The following is a 17,471-nucleotide window of genomic DNA, read 5'->3' on the forward strand; positions in this document are numbered from 1 at the left end:
TCGACAGCGGTGTCAGTGCCGCCCTCTGCTGCTATGACGGCCGAAATCATAAACATGATACTATTAAGCCCGACAGCAATGCCAGTACCAGTGGCGCGGTGAGCAGACGGGAAGATTTCGGCTGTGTACGCGTAGAGTGTTCTGTGGTAGATATCGATGCAGCATGTTGGATCGGTCTTGGTGAAGGTTTGAGAACAATTAGCTGACGACGAACCTATGACGCAGCTGAAGACAACATTCTGGACAGTAATCATAAAAGTGATGTACCCACAGAATAACGCCATGGTTAGGAGTGCTCCGATTACCATAGTATACTTGCGACCGAGTAAATTACTGTTGGCGAGAACACCAGCAATGAGCGGCCCCATGATACCAGATACATTGGCCAGCGTGTAGTTGCGCCAAGTTATGTAGTCGGATTCCTCTTGCTCAGGCAGCTGATTGGCAATGATTGACCTAGGTTTACCAGCGATGTTTGTCCACCGAATCTGGCTACTCACCGCAAGAAGACGTAGAACAGAGGGTAAGCCGGACCGATCAGAGTCCACGAGGCCCTGACCATTACGGTGGACAGAGCCAGCTTCTTCGTTGTAAAGAGACCTATGAGGTATCGTGTAAGTTGAGTCAGAAACTGACGTTACTTAGGCGCTGAAGTCAGGCTTGCAAGGCTTTGATTTCCTGGTCTTGTCTATCAACCCCGGCGTGGCCCTGGGCGAGTCGCGTTTTATAGCTCTCAAGCCCGGCCTATACAGCCAAAAGCCTAGCATCGTGTTCATCGACGCCGGGTTGCACCAGCCCGAGCCAGCTGTCTTGTAGCGGCTAGCTGATCATGCTGCTTACCGACGTCGACATTCATAGCAGCAAACTGCGTATAGTATCATATAGACCCGTCTCAAGCCGCCCTTTCCATCATAAGTGTTTCCACTCCTGCCGTTTTTCGCCTAAAAAGCTTCTAAATCCCTCCAATATATTCCATTTATGCCACATCCTGGCCGTTTCATCTGTTCTCTACACTCATCAATGAATTCTTCATTCACTCTGCTGCTTCCTGCACTATATGTTTCCCCAATATATTTTCCCTGCTCCAAACCTTTCCTTCTTCTCATTTCTCCAACCTCAAAACTCAAGCCACGTCGGCGCAGAGAACTCCCACAGCGCAGACGAACCATTGCAACCATAGCCCAGGTATTTTACAGTGGTTTACGAGAAGCATGCTCGCCATGTCGCTCTCGGCCTTCCATTTTTCGCTGTCTATTCCACTGCCCATCTTGTTGTCAACCTCGCTGCCCATCTCTCACTCTCATCCCTCCCTGTCTATGCTTCGATTTCTGGTTCTCTCCACTCGATATCCGAGTACCCTATCATTCTTATACTCCCCCTTGTCGTCGTCTGCTAACCTTTCCACTCTCAGCATGCCAAAAGCCTCCGAGTACAAGACGGTCATGCCCGTTGGGCTCAACAGGCCTATCAGAATAGCCCAGAGCATCCAAACCTGGCGTAAAAGATACGACGGGCCTTATGAAGATGTATTGAAAGCCCGGGCTGCCGAATACTTCTCCGTCGAAGACGATCTTGTTGGCGACATGAAGCTTGGTCGAAAAGGTGCCCTCTCGAAGACTTGGGACAAGAAGTCGCTCAAGACGACTAAGCTCAGCATCCGCTCTGATCTTCGAAACGAGAGCGGCCAACCCTTCGACGCCGATATGGTCATCAGGATCGATCGAGTATTCGAGCGACTCGTCTTCTCTGCTCGACCACCTCAGCTGAGCAGCAACGCCGCGTTCCGACGACTGCGCGATAGCGACGACGGAGAGATTCCTCTGACCGCGTACCTTGCTGCCGAGGCGGCCATGATGGTGACCGCGGGCTCCTCGCACGATTTGGGCTGGATGAAAGCTGGCGGCTACGAGATTTACATTCGGGTCTTTCTTTGGCCAAAGGCGATGAAGGTCAACCGAGATCGCATTATCAAAATGTCTCTCGAGGTGCGTCCGCCCGTTGGTGGAACAACTCTGAGCAACAATCATTTTTGGGCTCTGGCAGTCCGCTGGGTGCTCAGCGTGCCCTCGGCTCACCACCCCTTTCAGCACCCCGTCATCCGCAGCGCCATTGCCATGCTCCGTGATGTTATCGAGCTCAACAATCCGGCCCTCGACCCTCTCGGAGTCTTGTCCGGTGTCTACCACGAGAGCCGGGTGGCTCAGCTATGGGCCGCACACTGTCTGGTCATGTCAGACAAGATCCAGTGGGTCAATGCCTGCGGTCTCAAAGGTGTTCGTGCCTCCTGGAAAGATCCTGATCGCGCAGGCATATAGATATCGACCAGATGAACTGCCACTGTCAGATACGAGCTGTCAAACCTCGATCGTCGACGGACTGACGAGTATGACTGGGCGAAATGGGCGGGCTCCTGCCACCGGCTCGACATCGACGACGAGACGATCCCCGTCCCCGTTTGCCGGGTTCTTGATCAATTTCTCAAGGTTGGAGCTCGATACAAGGACCGCGATCGAACCGGCTGGAACCACAGTGTCCATCTGTTGCCGCAACACATCGATAAATTCCGGTTCAGACTCCCTCGCGAGCTCAAGTTGATCCGCCTACACATGAAAAACGATGAGCGTCATCAAGCCGACGCCATTCGATCGGAGGCTAGTATCAGCTATGTCGACGCTGTAAATGACGCTAAAGAACGAACGTACCGCCTCAGTCACTCCGGTCTACGGTCATCTTACGCAGCTCTACTCGAGTCGTCTCAACAAAACAGGGTTTCGAGTGCCGAACCGGCCCATACTGAAAGCCAATCCCAAGCCCACGACGATAGCCAGGTATCCAGCGTTGTGAGTGCGATCAATGTACCCCAGCCTGCCATCGATCCCCAGTCTGGCCATGGCAATTTGCTTGGTAACAGGAAAAGACCCGCTCCTGCCGAGGACAACGTTGTCGCCGACGAGGCATTCGACCGGGAAATCAAGGCCATCAAGCTCACGGTTGCCGAGCTCAGCACGTCGTTGGTTGATCAGAAGGAGGCTGCTGAGTCGACCAACGCCAAAATGCAGACCCAGCACACAGGTATCAACGATTCGCTCGGTAGCCTGAAGAAGCAAGCCACGATATACGCTGCTAAACTCGGCAAAGTGACTCGTATAAACAAGGACATGTCAGACAAGATTAGCAGCCATGATGAGCAGCTCCAGCAAATGGAACGTCATTTCGACAAGAAGCTTGATCAATACGAAGCCATGCAGACCAAGGACCTCGAAGACTTTGATCGCCGATTGAATGAATCCATTGCAAAGGTCAACATGCTCGAGCAGAACAACGCAAACCTGACTCAAGAAGTCGAACGTTTGAAGACTCAGCTCGAGGAGACAACTGCCAGTGTCGAAAAGAATCATCGCCGATCTCAGATGGAGGAGACTGAGGACGCTGCAGAGCCTTCGCCATGCATCGATTAGGCCAATTCTTTGGAGAACTTCAACGCCTGCCTCGAGGCAGCCAATGATGCACCACAATCCGACAACGACTGTGATTCGAATACCGACAGATCGTCAGAGGAGAATATGGTGAACAGCACATGGACCACCCACCAGTTCTCTCGTCGGAATATGGTCAACACCGTTTTCGAGAGAGCTAACTCATCCGTTGACTTCGTTGGCGACTTTTGCGAGACCGATGAGGACTTATTGACCAGTATGGGAGTTTTCGATATATAACGGCTATTTGAGAGGTAGCGAGGAATCGTCTGATGGAGCTTGGCTTGGCATGGGAATGGATATGGGGTTCAATGAGATCTAGCTGAGACTATCATCACATACTTGATTCGACTTGACTTCGTGAAACTCTCTGAGCCTTTATGAGCCTCAATGTGCAGTAGGGCCTCGCTACAACTATACTTTCGAGTATTCACAGACCATACAATACTCGACATCATGCATTATTCAGTCTCTTAGCCAGCTTCCATCCGAGGAGGACATTTTCATGAAGGGTAGAGTAGATAGTGAAATTTGGATAGTAAGACTATAGTCGAGAGCAGGCAATCTTCGAGAGCAGTGCCAAATTACAATCGTCGAAGAGCTCCTTGCAAGACAGGTTGGCTTCTTCGTCACTCGTCTGGCGTGCGGCCTCGATGAGAGCTAGGTCGGGGTTGTACACGCCTTTCTCGGCGTGGGCGAGTCCAGGTTGCTCTTTCTTAGATACCTATGTTGTCAGTTTGTGTATTGTGCCGACATGAGTCCTCGAGAGCAGTGCCGTCGTCGAGAGCAGTGCCGTCGTCGAGAGCAGCGCCGATGTGCCATCGATAGCTGCGCTGTCAGCGAGACAGGAAGGAGAGTGCCTATTGTCTAGGTATACAGGTTAAGAGGAGAGGGTTAAGCCCAGGTCGCGAGTAGATTTAGGGAAGACCGACCGACCAAAATCTTAGTCTAGGGCAATGATCCTACTGTCGTCGCTGGTCTTCAACGAGGCACATGCAAGTAAAGGCTAAGGGTGCAGGGGCTGACGAAGTCTCGGCCAGTGGTCCGCTGCCCTACCCCAGCTTGTCTCCGTTCAGTGCAGAATTTCCCGACGGGTGAGTTCCAGGAGCCATGTAAGAGCCGACGGCCGGGTTTCGGATCAGAGGGCCGGACGAGAACCTGTCAGTATTATTTAGTATAGTCGCAGTCATTGCAAGTTGTAATTCTGAAAATTCTCTTGCATCTGGACATCCTCCCGCACTTGATTGTTGATTATTGCACTACACACGCCGAGGTGTTGCTCGAGGATCCTCAACGTCAACCTTGCCAACTCACCGTCAATCCTGCGCCATGCCGGCGACACGTCTCACCTATGACCATCTGCCCCTTCACGGCAAGGTCTATGCCGTCACAGGCGGTGCCAGCGGTATTGGCCTTGCGACAGCCAAGCTTCTTTCGATGAGGGGGGCGGCCGTCTGCATCGCCGACATTGACTCAGAGGCCATGAAAGCAGCTGAGGCCCACTTCACGCCTCTCCAGGTGCCGTTCATGGTGTCAAAGGTTGATGTGTCGAGAAGATCCGAGGTAGACTTTTGGATCGACACCATCATCCGGGAACATGGCCGTCTTGATGGCGCCGCGAACGTGGCCGGCGTCATTGGCAAGGTTCACGGCACCACCGCAGTGACCGACATGGAGGATGGCGAGTGGGATAGAATCATTGCCGTGAACCTCACGGGCACCATGTACTGCATGCGCGCGCAATTACGCAGCATCGCAGACAAGGGGTCCATCGTCAACATATCATCCATCCATGGTCTCAAGGGTTTGGCGCAATCCGGCAGATGCTGAGGCACGCACTCTGACTGACAGCTTGATAGGCTTTGCGAAACACTCGGCGTACGATGCCAGCAAGCACGCCGTCATTGGTCTGACCAAGGCGGCGGCTCTGGAGAACGGAGACCGCGAGATCAGGGTCAACAGCGTCGCGCCAGGTTCGGTCTACACGCCACTGATGCAGAAGGAATGGGACCACAGTGGACGCGCGAAGGACGCTCCGTTTGATGAGCCCACTGCGTTCCGGCGGTTTGGGACCGTCGAAGAGACGGCCAATGTCATTTGCTTCCTGCTGGGGCCCGACAGTTCGTTTGTGAGCGGTGCGGTCTACACAGTAGATGGCGCTTGGATCTGATCGGGGGTGGGGCAAGGTGGCGGCGATGCCCACATTACATGGGAGCTCTGTTTGGCGTGTGGGAGGATGAATGATTGATTCTGCAAACAGTGATGGCCAAGAGAGAGTTTGTCTTATTGAGGCGAGCGATGTGGGGGGCTCCAGGCGCTGGACGCCCCTGAGCTAGGTACCTGGAAAGCGCTAGTAGTGCGGGGTTCGCGGGGAAAGAGTCAGCTCAGGTGGTGAATGAACATAAAATACCCGTCGGGCTTTTTTTTTTCACTTCGCAGTTCCCGTTCTCAGCATCTCCCTCGATTGCACGCGTCGCCGCACAGCTCAGTCGCAGCTGGAACCACTCTCTGGCCGGGCAAATTTCACAGCACCCGGAGTACCAAAACGCCAACAACACGACAGCTGTCAACTCCTCTGTTCAAGGTGGGCGATGGAGGATATTCGCAGCCAACCGTCTCCCGAGCCCGAGACGAATGGTCGGGGGAGCCAGGATGGGGCGGACGCGGAGTATGCAAGGCCTAGGAAGAGGACGCGGGTCGCATGCGAACAAGTGCAGTACGTCTCGGACCCGCTGCGACGGCCAGTATCCGTGGTAGGTGAAAGACGGCTGGCTCTCAAGCCTTTTGCCCCAGCATCCATTCGAGGGTTATTGTTCAACATTGACTGACATGGCCACGCAGTCGACGTTGTCAAGGCAAGTCTCTGCCTGTGGCACTAGCCAAGAGAGTAAAACCCGAGGCATCTTCGGCTAACCCCTGTCCATCACAGATTACGGGTTACGCTTGTAACTATGACCGCCAAATCAAGAAACGCGGTCGCGCCCCCCGCAACGAAACAGCACCCAGGAGTCTTTCCAACTGCGAATCGTCCACTAATGAGACCTCGTACCCGGATCAGCATCCAGCGAGCTCGCCTGCCGCCGAATCGGAGCCTCCGTCAGGCGCCTTCGATCAGCGGCGACAGGTGGCCGAGCCGCAGCAGAATCTTGCCGTTCCAGAGACACACGCTCATGTTGGGGTGGACACGGCCAATGGGGGCTACTTGCCTCAACAAGCCATCTCCCCGCCATATGCCATGTATGCCAACGAAGGCTACGCGGCTGGTATGAGACACACAAATCATCCGAGGCTGGGTGACGCTGTTGTGTCGGAGCCCAGCGATGGTCACCCGTCCCCTGCAAACCTCAATCCATTGCACGATCCACACGCCTCGACAAAGCCGCATCCGCAACAGCAGCGCGCAAGAGCATCATTCAGCACAATCGTCAGGCCGCACGGATTCGGACCCTTCAGCCCGATACCGTCGGATGGCTCTCAGGGCGGCGGTCAGCAAAGAGGCTCACAGTATGGTGTCTCGGCTGCCGACTGTCGCTACCGCTGTCTCGACCCTCTTCTCCCCTATCTTGGCGATGTCTTGCCTGCGTCTGTGGCTTGTGATCTCTTTGATGTCTATCTCGTGGATCCCGGAAGCTCGTTATTTCGCTGCGCCTCGCCATACATCTTGACACGAATATTCCGGAAGAAATCGCTGCTTCATCCAACAAATCCGCGACCCATGTCGCCGGCGCTTCTGGCCACAATTCTTTGGTGCTGCGCTCAGACTGCCGACATATCTCTGCTTCTTGTTCCGGGATCGAGATCACGAGTCACAAACGCGCTATACGAACTCGCCACATTTCTCATTACTGACCGAGACCCTGACAGATGGCGAAGAATACACGGTAAGCAGCCACACTGGCAGGTGTTGACAGGTGCTGAAGTATAGTACTTACCATGTATAGGGGGACTGCGCATAGAGAATGAACAGGTACCCGAGCAGTACCCCTACAACTCCAATCTCCCAAGCACCACGGAGAGCAATGAGCCGGCCGGTGCCATTGATGATGTGCTCACATTCATCCTCCTCTGCATTGGGGTGTCCGGAGGCGACTTCAAGTCGGACTGTCTCAAATGGTGGAGCAAAGCAGCCAGGCTTGCGCTGTCACTGCGTTTGAACCGACTGGATGAGGACTCATCACTGTCCGGACTGTCCTCTCCCCCACGAAAGCACAAAGGTCAGCTGCTTCTGGCTACAGTTGAGGCTGAGGAAGAGAAGAGACGAGTCTTTTGGTTGCTTTATTCGCTCGACCGACATCTTGCGCTGTCGTTCAATCGAGTCCTCCAAATTCCGGATTCGAGTTGTGAAGTTTATGGTATGTCTACCCCGGGTTGAGGCCAGCTGTCGGCTCCTAACAGAGCATTAGCTCCATTGGCGGAGAGCGTTTGGGAGACGCTAGATGAAGTGCTCCTTCTCGGACCGCCAGCCAGGACGATAGGCCCCCTGAGCACGATATCTGGTTCCAGTTTCTTTGAATACTTCCTCCCGCTGATGGTCATCCTCGGCGACATCATCGAAGTCCACCATAGCAAGCACCATCCTCGCCTTGGGAGCCTGGACAACAGTATCGCCGTCTCTGTCATTGGCAACATGATATGCGAGTGCGAGGAGAGTCTTGCCAGGCTTGCGCACGAGGCTGATGTGCGACACTCAGCATACGGAAATCCTGACACACCGATGCTCATCAGCAATCTGGTGACCGGCCTGCCAGACAACAGTCATCAAGCACCACCACCACCAAGTCGGAGTCACGATACGCATGACGATCGATCTGATGTGCGTCTTGTGGTCGCATACAGTACGCATATTCTCCATGTCATGCACGTCTTGTTGCACGGCAAGTGGGACGCCATTAGCATGCTGGACAATGAGGATGACTGGATCACGACGTCGCGCTTTGCCGAGTGCGCATCGCATGCCATTGCCGCTTCCGAGGCCGTGTCCGATATTCTCAAGTTTGATCCAGAACTGACTTTTATGCCGTACCTCTTCGGTATATATCTACTGCACGGTAGCTTCATCCTGTTGCTATTTGCCGACCGGATGCCTCAGCTCGGACCCAATCAGAGCGTCGAGCAGGCATGCGAGACCATCATCAGAGCCCACGAGGTCTGCGTTGTGACCTTGAGCACAGAGTTTCAGGTGCGTCAGTTACTTTTACCACATCACTTGACACATCTAATTGAATTGTACAGCGGAATTTTCGACGAGTCGTACGATCCACGCTGTATAGTGTACGAGGCTCCAGTCCCAAAGGCTGGGAGGAGCACAAGCTGGCGCGGAGGAGAGTACTCTCACTGTACAGATGGACCAAAGGAGCCAAGGGACTGGGAATCTGATGAGACGAAGTGTCACTGCCAACATCTCAGTCTGCCGGCTCAAGGCCGAGACGGACAAACTCTTTCAAGTCATTGAACTTGTCGATCATACGAGACCATTGACCGGGGCAGACCGCGTCGAATGTTGCTGTATCAAACCGCGAGAATACAGGCATTGTATCGGCACCCCACGCCCTCTCCTCGATTTTAGACTGCACTCTGGCTGGCCTGATTGACGACCTGAATTTCGGGTACATCAAAGACATCCCAGTCATGAGCATTTTCCGGTGATCCGAACGGCGTCAGGGCCGCGAAGCGAAATCTGCTATGCATCAGTTTCTCTCTCCGATGGCCACATCAAAGGTCACCTACTCACGTGTAATTTCCTGGTTCGATCAATTGGCCGTTAGCCAGACGGCCAAGCCACCAATACTCATATGGAATGTCCCGAGCCAGATCAAAGACTGGAAACGCTACCAGATCCATCTCATCGTCCTTACTTGTGTTGAAGACGTAGGCGTAGTCCGCACCGGCCCATGAAGTTGCTGCACCAACATACCCGTTCTTGCCCGCTTCCGGCGGATAGAACCAGCGGCTGTCTTCCCAACCTGCTTCAAAGATATCCCACCGTAGGTGACGCACACCCCAGCGGAAGCCGCAAACGATCTTTGGGAAGTCTTGAGCTTCCAATGAAAGGTCAAATGTGTAGCTAGCATGATTCGAGTAAGTCTCTGGTCTCCACACGTGCAAACAGACTCACGTGGGCTTCTCCTCAATGGGAATATCGTTCGCAGTTGAAGAGGACCGGGGATAGTTGGGGTAAAAGACACTGGCAAAGGTAGTCCGTATGCTCCCCGCCACGCCCATAAAAGGTACGGAAAGTTCTTCAGCATTCGTGCCGTATATGAGGATCTTGCCGCTGTACACAGGCAACTTATCATCATCGAACCCGTCGGGATAGTCAAAGATGAATCTAGACGCTTGTCAGCATGAGGCCTTTGTAACCGGCTGCATTGCGTACTCTGCGTTTTTGGTTGACCCAGGATTGACCCAGAACTCATCCGACGGTAACAGCACATCAGGCGTCATTTTAAAGGGGAGGAAGGATGTCTCGCCGTGCGGAATCGGGCCCAACTGCACCAAGGGAGGATCGCTGCTGTCCAGGACGTCGTGGCCGCCAGAGTCTTGCACCTCGAACCTGTATCGAACACGGCTAGTCCCGTTATTCTTGATGGCGACCTGTTGATGTTGTCTGTGGTTCTGCGTGTCATTGAGTGCAAATTTTGACCATCCCAGGGACGTTTCATAGTGGACAACCTTGTAGGCGTCGACGATGCCAGTGCCAACTTGGGTTACAGGCGCCCAGAATCCATAATCTTTGTCTGACTGGCCATCGTGCCACCGCACTGCGCGGCCGCTTGACATGATTCGCATGGCGAGATCCTTGGCGAAGCGGACACCGTGGATGCCTTTACCTCCATGTTGACTGATGTACAAGGCCGCAACTCCAGCCACATATGGACACGCCATTGATGTACCGCTGAGCACTGTGTATGTATTGTCAAGGTACGAGCTGAAGATGTTGCCTCCAGGGGCCGCAACATCGGGCTTGATCTCGAGGTTGTATAGCGCAGCTTGTGACGTAAAGTAGCTCGCAACCCCTCCGCCAGCATTGCTGATGCCGACATAGTTGGCTTTCGACTCGGCAGAGAAGTTAAGCAACACCCGATTTCCAGTTCTATGCGCCTTGAGGAAGAATTCTGCCGTTTCATAATCGAGAATACCGACGCCAGTGAGGTCGCTCCCGGTCCCTGGCTGTTGTAGCGATGCGCCCTGTGGGCTGAAAAAAAGGATATATCGAGCACCAAAGCGAGCGACATTGCGCTGTTTTGCATATGAACTGCAGTTCGTATTCACACTCAGAGGCAGAAAAGGCAGAAGTACGACATAATTACTGAGGTTCCGCGTATTGGCCGGCAAAGACTCGCAGCCTACTAGAACATCACTTGCGTTGAGTGATAGCGCAAACATAGGAAGGTCTCGAACCGTTGGAGGAAAAGGCTCGTAGTCTGGCAGGTAGGCAAATGTCGTTGTGTTCGAATCATTTGAGCCGGGACGGATATAAGTGGCCTCAAATGGTATCGCAGGATAGGTATCTGCTTCGACCGACGCCACGGCGAGCACAAACTTTCCAGATGAGCCACTGCTTCCAAAAAATGGGCCGAGCTCACCGCTGTTGCCGGCAGAGATGGTTACCATGGTGCCAGCATCAACGATACGAGACGCAACCGTGGACCAGGCACTGCTCGACCATCCGCCGGGGCCGCCAATACTTGCTGTGATGATGTCGGCCTTGATTGGCGTCAGCCATGTTTCTAGAAGGAAGAACTCTAGGGGCCAGAGCCTACTCCATCCTCATGAGCCCTGATGAATGCGTCTATCAGAGTTTCCTCGTCTGTCCCTCCCTGACATCGTTATTGGATGAAGCCGGCGAGAGAGGTTGAAACCGCTTACACTGCCCCCAAAGACTTTGTAGCTCTTCAGCGTAGCGTCTGGTGCGACTCCTGCCCAGCTCAAGAAGAGTTAGCTGCGAGGAGAGTTCTTAGAACAGGCCGGGTGTACTTTTCGGTCAAGCCGGCGATGATCCCCGCGACATGCGTGCCGTGTCCGTCGATATCAAACGGGTCATCATCTGGTTCCTTCTCAAAGGGTCCGCGTGGATACCCTTGAAGCTTAATCAGCCTCAGTGGCCTCATATCGAGAGAATATACAAACATCTGTCGCCCACAAAGTCGTAGCCTCCTATCACTTTGTACTTGCGGCCCAGCCCACCACCCAACTGTTCATCGCGTTATCATTAAGGCTGCCCAATTACTTCAGAGGATTGCCTACCGCAGGGTGTGTGTACTGAACTCCCGTGTCGATGATTGCAACAGTAACGCCTTGTCCGCGGATGCCTTCAGCGTGGAGTCTATCTACACCAGTCATGTGGTGGATTGAATAGTTGCTTGCGCCTGCATCGTCGGGTTGGTCCTGTTTGTCTAAAGCAGGATCGAGCTGGACCGTCTTGGATCGCCAGACATTGGCCACATTTTTTTTCATGTGCAGGGATTCTGCGTTCTCGACTGATGTCTCGATACTGATGCCCTTGAAGATGTTTCCTTTGAACGACTTGACGATTTTGTTTCCAATTCGAGACTCGATACTCGATTTCACGTTATCAAAGTCGGACTCCTGAGATTGATGTTAGCTGATGCATAAGGTGTAGCAATCGCAATAGGATTAAGACACCTTGGCGAACTCGACGATGTATCGATTGGTCTCGAATGAGCCAAGTCTCGTCCCCAATCCGCCATCTGTCTGTCGCCCAAGACCCGCCGTCGAGCTCAACACGAGTCCAAGTAGTAAATGAACGGGTTGCATGATTCGTTACCTCATTCTTCTGCCTCTGAGAGCTTGAATAGAAGTGCCAAAAACGACGGGCCACATCAATATTAATATTACGCTATTTGAGCCTACGCCTGTGTCAGCAGCACCTGAACGGCGGTCTGCACCGTCAGACAAGCCATGCAACGCCGAATTCATTGAGTTATAAGCTGTCCGGGTAACCGCCGTGGACACCATTGTTGGGACAGGGTTGAATCCGTGTGGTACATGGGAACGGGCAGGCTCATCGGGTTGCACCCAAGACAACCATCGCACGCTTATGTCCACCGAACAACTGGGCCTACATAGGGCAGAAGCAATCAGGAAGGAAAAAGGACGTCTTCTTGTGGTTTCACAAGTTTTCTGCTGATTGTTGCTCGACAGCCAAATCTGTAGTCCAAACGCGGTCGACCGAAGGTTGTGCTTGAGACGGGGATGGGATCAAGTTTTGCGGTAGAATCATTGGCTCCCTGGACGTTTCCGGCATGCAGGTGGCCTGACTGTGGATGACGGCATGTATGTACTGGACCGTAGGTGATAGGCGTGGTGAACCCAGTATGCTTTACGACATGGGACTGACTGCGCTGATTCACGAGCAGTCGTAAGCAGTGTGTTGTTCAAAGGCGAAGTCTGAGTGCAATTGGCGTCGATGCTTGAGATCTTTCGACCAGCGGGCTACGCCGGGTACGAGAAGCCGCGCCTACCAGGGTCAATACGTCTACTGTAGTGAAGCAAGTCTGCTGGTTCAGATCTCGATCGCTCAGGCAGCGGCACTGAAGTGAAGGTCACCAACGGGGGCTCAGAGATGAACATCATTTTACATTTATGTCAACACGCACTCACTTCCTGGACCTGAATTTTGCAAGAAGCTTTCCCAACTTGGCCCGAGCAAGCGGGCTCGGGGCCTCATCGGCGGCAACGAGCCGTCGGACCAGAATGTTGTACAGGCCACCAAAGGCGAGCGCAATGGCAGTCGATGTGAAGATGATAACATTGTAAGGCATGCTAAAGTCCGGTACTGGCAAGTTGAGCAGCAACGTGGTGGTTCGCACGCTTTGGATGCGAGGGCTGATAGTCGTGATGACAGCTGCGGCAACGTCGAAACCGCGATTCGCATCTGGCGGGTACTCGGTATAGCGAAGAATGGTCTTTTCGAATTCGTATGTCAAGAATACTGTCGAATCAGGTGGAATTCGCATGCGCAACTCCAGCTGAGTGCCCCTTGCGCGATCGATGGCTGGGCGGTAGAAAACTTGCTCAACAATGGACGCTTGCTGGTTGATGTTTCCATTGATGCGAGTTTCGAGCGTGTGAAGATACACTCTCATAAACCAAGGTAGCGACTCCATGTAGATAAATTCTACTTCTGTGTCGGGGCTTGGATTCGTCAGGATAGCCTGAACACCGCCACGCTCTTGTCCGTGTCCCATCAAGGACCTTTCGGCGTATATTAGAGGGGTGGGCGCGTCGACCAGCTCGGCTGGTGCTACGGCGGTCGCTTCGGCGTCCAGTGCTGGCAGTATAATGTCGAAGTCGCCGTTGACATCGAACGTAAAACAACGGGAGACGCCATTAGGGTTTTTTGTCTCGTAAACCCCGCCAGAGGTGTAGACGCTTCTGGCCTCAGGGACCTCTATGCAGACCGGGGCACTTTCTGGATCGGCCAACGGACACGTGCCGGTAATGGGCCGTCCAAAAATATGTGAAAGATGCCATTCTTGGCCCGAGGCATGGCTAATGGGAAAGCAGGTGTTATCGGCATGGTAGGTTTTGGAAGAGTCGCACTTTAAATCTTGGCTCGGAGGAGGGCGGGGAATAGGATTCCCCTGCGGACGCTTGGAGCGCTCGACGTCAAGGACCATATCGATGGTTTGCTCAATCTCCAGCACGCATTCGCCAATTTCAGGGCACAATGGGCGAACATCAATGGCCATGCTCTGAAAGCTAGAGTCAAACAGCTTGTGGCCGTCAAGCAGGCTCGACACACCAGCCTTGCCTTTGCATGGCAGCAGCTTCAGAAACGGTGTCAGATTCTCGGTGCACACGACTTCCTTTGGAAGCACACCGTGTAGCAGACGAAGATTCGGGATGGAGGCGTTCGAGTGGTGGCCCTCTGGTCGGAAAGACATGACAGGCCGGGTAGTTCGTGTGACATCGACAAAGTTCAGGGAGGCGCAAAACAGCCCAGACAGTGCGTTCGTAAGAATCAGCCACTTCTCGTCGGCCCTATGGTGTCGTGGTTAGCTATTGTGCTAAGTCGAGTCTTGGGTAGATACTCGTACTCTTCGTCTGAACGTGCGTCCAGCCAGGCCCATAGCTCAACACCTGTGCCACCTTCTCGCTGGCCCTCCCATGGTCGAGCGCCCCAACTCTCGGCGTCCCATCGTCCCAAGCTGAATCTCAAGTGCAGCTCTTTCGTGCCAGCATGTTGGAGAATTTGCCCGAGCGACCGGGGAAAGTAACCAAAGTTTTGGGACTCAAAGTCGTGGAGTGTCGAGTTTGAACGAAAGTTGAAGCTGGCCAGCAGGGCGGAAAGCGGCAGCGGTCGAAGATTCAGTTGTTCATGGTAATCTGCTGCAGAGACGCAGTAAGAAAAGGCAGACAGAAGTAGCACCGGAAGCGGACGCATCATGTTAGATCCCCAGCGAAAGTTGGTTGATCGTGGTGGGATTGTCGAACCGCAGCTCCCTGACGTCGAGCATCGTGTCCAGTCGCGCGCTGGGTTAAGGCGGGACCCCTGCCAGCCCACCAGGGGGCGAGTAGGCTAGGTACGAAGCGGTGGGACACGGCAGAACTCGATTAGATAATCCTTTTCTGCGAAACCGCAGATCCTCACAGCAGAAGCTACCGCATCCCTGGTCATCCCACGAGAAGCTCCGACTTCAATCGATACACCTGTGAGCGCCGCCGACAGATCCCCGCCACTTTATCGATCCAGAGATAACATTCTGCGCCTGTACACGATCAAGCAGCATGGCCGCCGAACAACGGAAGCTGCTCGAGCAGCTCATGGGCGGCTCAGCGGCGACTCGCGCCGCCCAGCTTTCCATGACGGACCCCAAGGTTTGCCGCTCCTTCATCGCCGGAACTTGTCCGCACGATCTCTTCACAAACACGAAGCAAGACCTAGGCGCTTGTCCGCGGGTGCATTCGGAGGCCCTGAAGGCCGAGTACGACGCCTTGACCGAAAAGGAGAAACAAAGATATGGCTTCGACTACGATTACATGCGCGATCTACAAAAGTACATCGACGACTGCAACCGGAGGATAGATGCGGCTCAGAGGAGGTTGGAAAAGACGCCCGACGAGATCAGGCAAACAAACGTGCTGGTATGATTACCCTTCGCCCATTTTTACCGCCTCAATAAGCTAAAAGTACGCCTTTCTCAGCTCAAGGGTATTTCGGAGCTTAGCTCCAGCATCAACAACGGCCTCTTGGAAGTCGAAATCTTGGGCGAGATGGGCGAAGTCTCTCGCGCCGTGGACGAATACTATCGTGTCCGTCAAGCACAACAGACGAAGCTGGACCGCGAGCGCGAGCTCAAAGAACTCTCCGACACTTCTGGGCCTTCAGGTCATCAAAAATTGCAGGTCTGCGACGTTTGCGGCGCCTATCTCAGCCGTCTCGACAACGACCGTCGCCTGGCAGATCACTTTTACGGCAAGATGCACTTGGGATATGCGCAAATGAGGAAAACATTCGATGCATTTCCTAAAGAGATGCGTGGCCGTATGCGTGCGCCCCCAATGGAAGACGACGGCATGGGCTCTGGCGGTCCGAGGGGCTCACGGGGAGGCGGCGGCGGCTTTCGCGGACGAGGAAGGGGCGGATATCGCGGCGGCTGGTAATGCGACTCCGAGGTGACAAAGTTGAGTCCCATCGAAGCCTTTCCGTCGTCGACAACGCGGAGTGGGCGCAAAAAGACCACTACGACAACGACATATCGGAGGATACCGCACGGCAACAGGGAAACGCCTCAATAGGCTGAAGAGTGGCCTGAGATGATGCCTGCATGCTCGGTTAGCCTTTCCGGAGGGGCCTGTCTTCTGGTCAGTCGTGGAGGAAGCGGGCGTCATCGTACGTCGCGATGAGGTTAGAACACCCAATGATACCAATTCACTTTCAGCGCGCGACTCACCACTGACTGCTCTAGTGAAGCGTAAATTGCACATGCTCTGAGCACTCACAGCTCGAACCGTGAACTAGATATTACCTCTAGCGGCGGCATCTGTGAAGACTATCGAAGCCGGGCAAGTTACGCCACTTCCTTGCCCTTACCGAGGCCCAATGGACAGCATCATGGACTGTTAGTGAAGCCAGGTAGCGATGCCATCGAGTCAGGTGGAAAGGTTTGCATGCCATTGTTGAGCCCGAGAAATCATCTGACGAAAAGCACCTACAAATACTGAAGGACACATATTATCGTGTTTCCTGAGCCGGTCGTTTGCCAGGAGGCAGCGTATGGTAGGTCAAGAGATCTCAAGACTTGAGCGACTCCGTATTGAATAGGCAGTTCTGTCGGCGACACTACAAGGACTTCATCAGTACATTGTACATTGCATGTGTCTTAACGCTGGGCTTGCCATTGTGGTAGGTAAGGTATTGTTGTTTGCCGATGACTTTAGCCCGGCGCCAGCATAAGAGTTGCGCTGTCTTGTCACGCGCATGCAAGGCTCGCACAATATCATGATGGCCAGTAGCCTAATCTATTGTGCGGTAGAGTCCTGTTAATTTACAATCCACTTAAATCGAAAAGGTTCACATCGCCTCGTTCCTTGGACTTCGTTGCCTTCCAGGCCGATCGTATTGTTGTACTTGTGAGGCCGTACACGATCACCAGCACAGTTTACAGAAAGCGCATGTCTCTGAACTTGACTTCTTCGCTCTTTTGCGGCTTGAGAATGACACAAATTATAAATCGTGCAGGCAGCATATCCTCTCACAGGCCAGTGAAAAGCCTGGAGCATCAGTTCCCGGATTCAGGGAGACTTCCTGAGCCGTCCTTGACAGATGGCTCACTGGAGAGAGCTGATGCTGCAAACTCCATCGGAATTGAACTCCTGGGTTCACGATGATGCCAAGGTATCTAAACGCAACAATCTTGGATAGATGGCATTTTTAATCAGGGCGCAGAAATCTTGACGACGATAGCGGTAGTATTTCGGTCCCAAGCCAAGCTCTACTGGTCCTTGCCTGCCAGCTTAGCATCGAAT

The 17,471-nt window shown here is 53.6% G+C and overlaps 8 protein-coding genes across 8 annotated transcripts in view; 5 read left to right on the forward strand and 3 right to left on the reverse strand.

Moving 5' to 3' along the window:
* Positions 1–816, forward strand: part of VDBG_09993 (conserved hypothetical protein) — a gene marked incomplete at both ends in the record, with an annotated part of 2,355 nt that extends 1,539 nt beyond the window's left edge. The window contains 2 exons of the mRNA XM_002999653.1: positions 461–523; positions 646–816. Of these exons, the coding sequence (XP_002999699.1) occupies positions 461–523; positions 646–816 (234 nt within the window). The remainder of the gene's footprint in view (positions 1–460; positions 524–645) is intronic.
* A 395-nt stretch (positions 817–1,211) lies between these two features.
* On the forward strand, positions 1,212–3,458 carry VDBG_09994 (predicted protein; the record flags this gene model as incomplete). Its single annotated transcript, XM_002999654.1, has 2 exons — positions 1,212–2,273; positions 2,352–3,458. The coding sequence occupies 2 exons, from the start codon at positions 1,212–1,214 to the stop codon at positions 3,456–3,458; spliced, it is 2,169 nt and encodes a 722-aa protein (XP_002999700.1).
* Positions 3,459–4,805: 1,347 nt separating this feature from the next.
* On the forward strand, positions 4,806–5,646 carry VDBG_09995 (3-alpha-(or 20-beta)-hydroxysteroid dehydrogenase; the record flags this gene model as incomplete). Its single annotated transcript, XM_002999655.1, has 2 exons — positions 4,806–5,280; positions 5,336–5,646. 2 exons carry the CDS (start codon positions 4,806–4,808, stop codon positions 5,644–5,646), a joined length of 786 nt encoding a protein of 261 aa, XP_002999701.1.
* A 421-nt stretch (positions 5,647–6,067) lies between these two features.
* Positions 6,068–8,852, forward strand: VDBG_09996 (transcriptional activator xlnR; the record flags this gene model as incomplete). Its single annotated transcript, XM_002999656.1, has 5 exons — positions 6,068–6,192; positions 6,318–7,357; positions 7,418–7,828; positions 7,940–8,655; positions 8,709–8,852. The coding sequence occupies 5 exons, from the start codon at positions 6,068–6,070 to the stop codon at positions 8,850–8,852; spliced, it is 2,436 nt and encodes an 811-aa protein (XP_002999702.1).
* A 351-nt stretch (positions 8,853–9,203) lies between these two features.
* On the reverse strand, positions 9,204–12,455 carry VDBG_09997 (conserved hypothetical protein; the record flags this gene model as incomplete). Its single annotated transcript, XM_002999657.1, has 7 exons — positions 9,204–9,540; positions 9,592–9,804; positions 9,853–11,183; positions 11,346–11,403; positions 11,454–11,608; positions 11,724–12,065; positions 12,351–12,455. 7 exons carry the CDS (start codon positions 12,453–12,455, stop codon positions 9,204–9,206), a joined length of 2,541 nt encoding a protein of 846 aa, XP_002999703.1.
* Positions 12,456–13,061: 606 nt separating this feature from the next.
* Positions 13,062–14,977, reverse strand: VDBG_09998 (GPI transamidase component GPI16; the record flags this gene model as incomplete). Its single annotated transcript, XM_002999658.1, has 2 exons — positions 13,062–14,483; positions 14,540–14,977. The coding sequence occupies 2 exons, from the start codon at positions 14,887–14,889 to the stop codon at positions 13,097–13,099; spliced, it is 1,737 nt and encodes a 578-aa protein (XP_002999704.1).
* A 253-nt stretch (positions 14,978–15,230) lies between these two features.
* VDBG_09999 (LUC7) lies at positions 15,231–16,106 on the forward strand (the record flags this gene model as incomplete). The annotated part of the gene is made up of 2 exons (XM_002999659.1): positions 15,231–15,587; positions 15,648–16,106. 2 exons carry the CDS (start codon positions 15,231–15,233, stop codon positions 16,104–16,106), a joined length of 816 nt encoding a protein of 271 aa, XP_002999705.1.
* Positions 16,107–17,104: 998 nt separating this feature from the next.
* VDBG_10000 (predicted protein) overlaps positions 17,105–17,471 on the reverse strand; it is a gene marked incomplete at both ends in the record, with an annotated part of 1,825 nt that continues 1,458 nt past the window's right edge. The window contains one exon of the mRNA XM_002999660.1: positions 17,105–17,152. Coding sequence (XP_002999706.1) covers positions 17,105–17,152 — 48 coding nt within the window. The remainder of the gene's footprint in view (positions 17,153–17,471) is intronic.

This window comes from Verticillium alfalfae, genomic scaffold (genome assembly GCF_000150825.1).
Source record: "Verticillium alfalfae VaMs.102 supercont1.18 genomic scaffold, whole genome shotgun sequence".
NCBI lineage: Eukaryota > Fungi > Ascomycota > Sordariomycetes > Glomerellales > Plectosphaerellaceae > Verticillium > Verticillium alfalfae.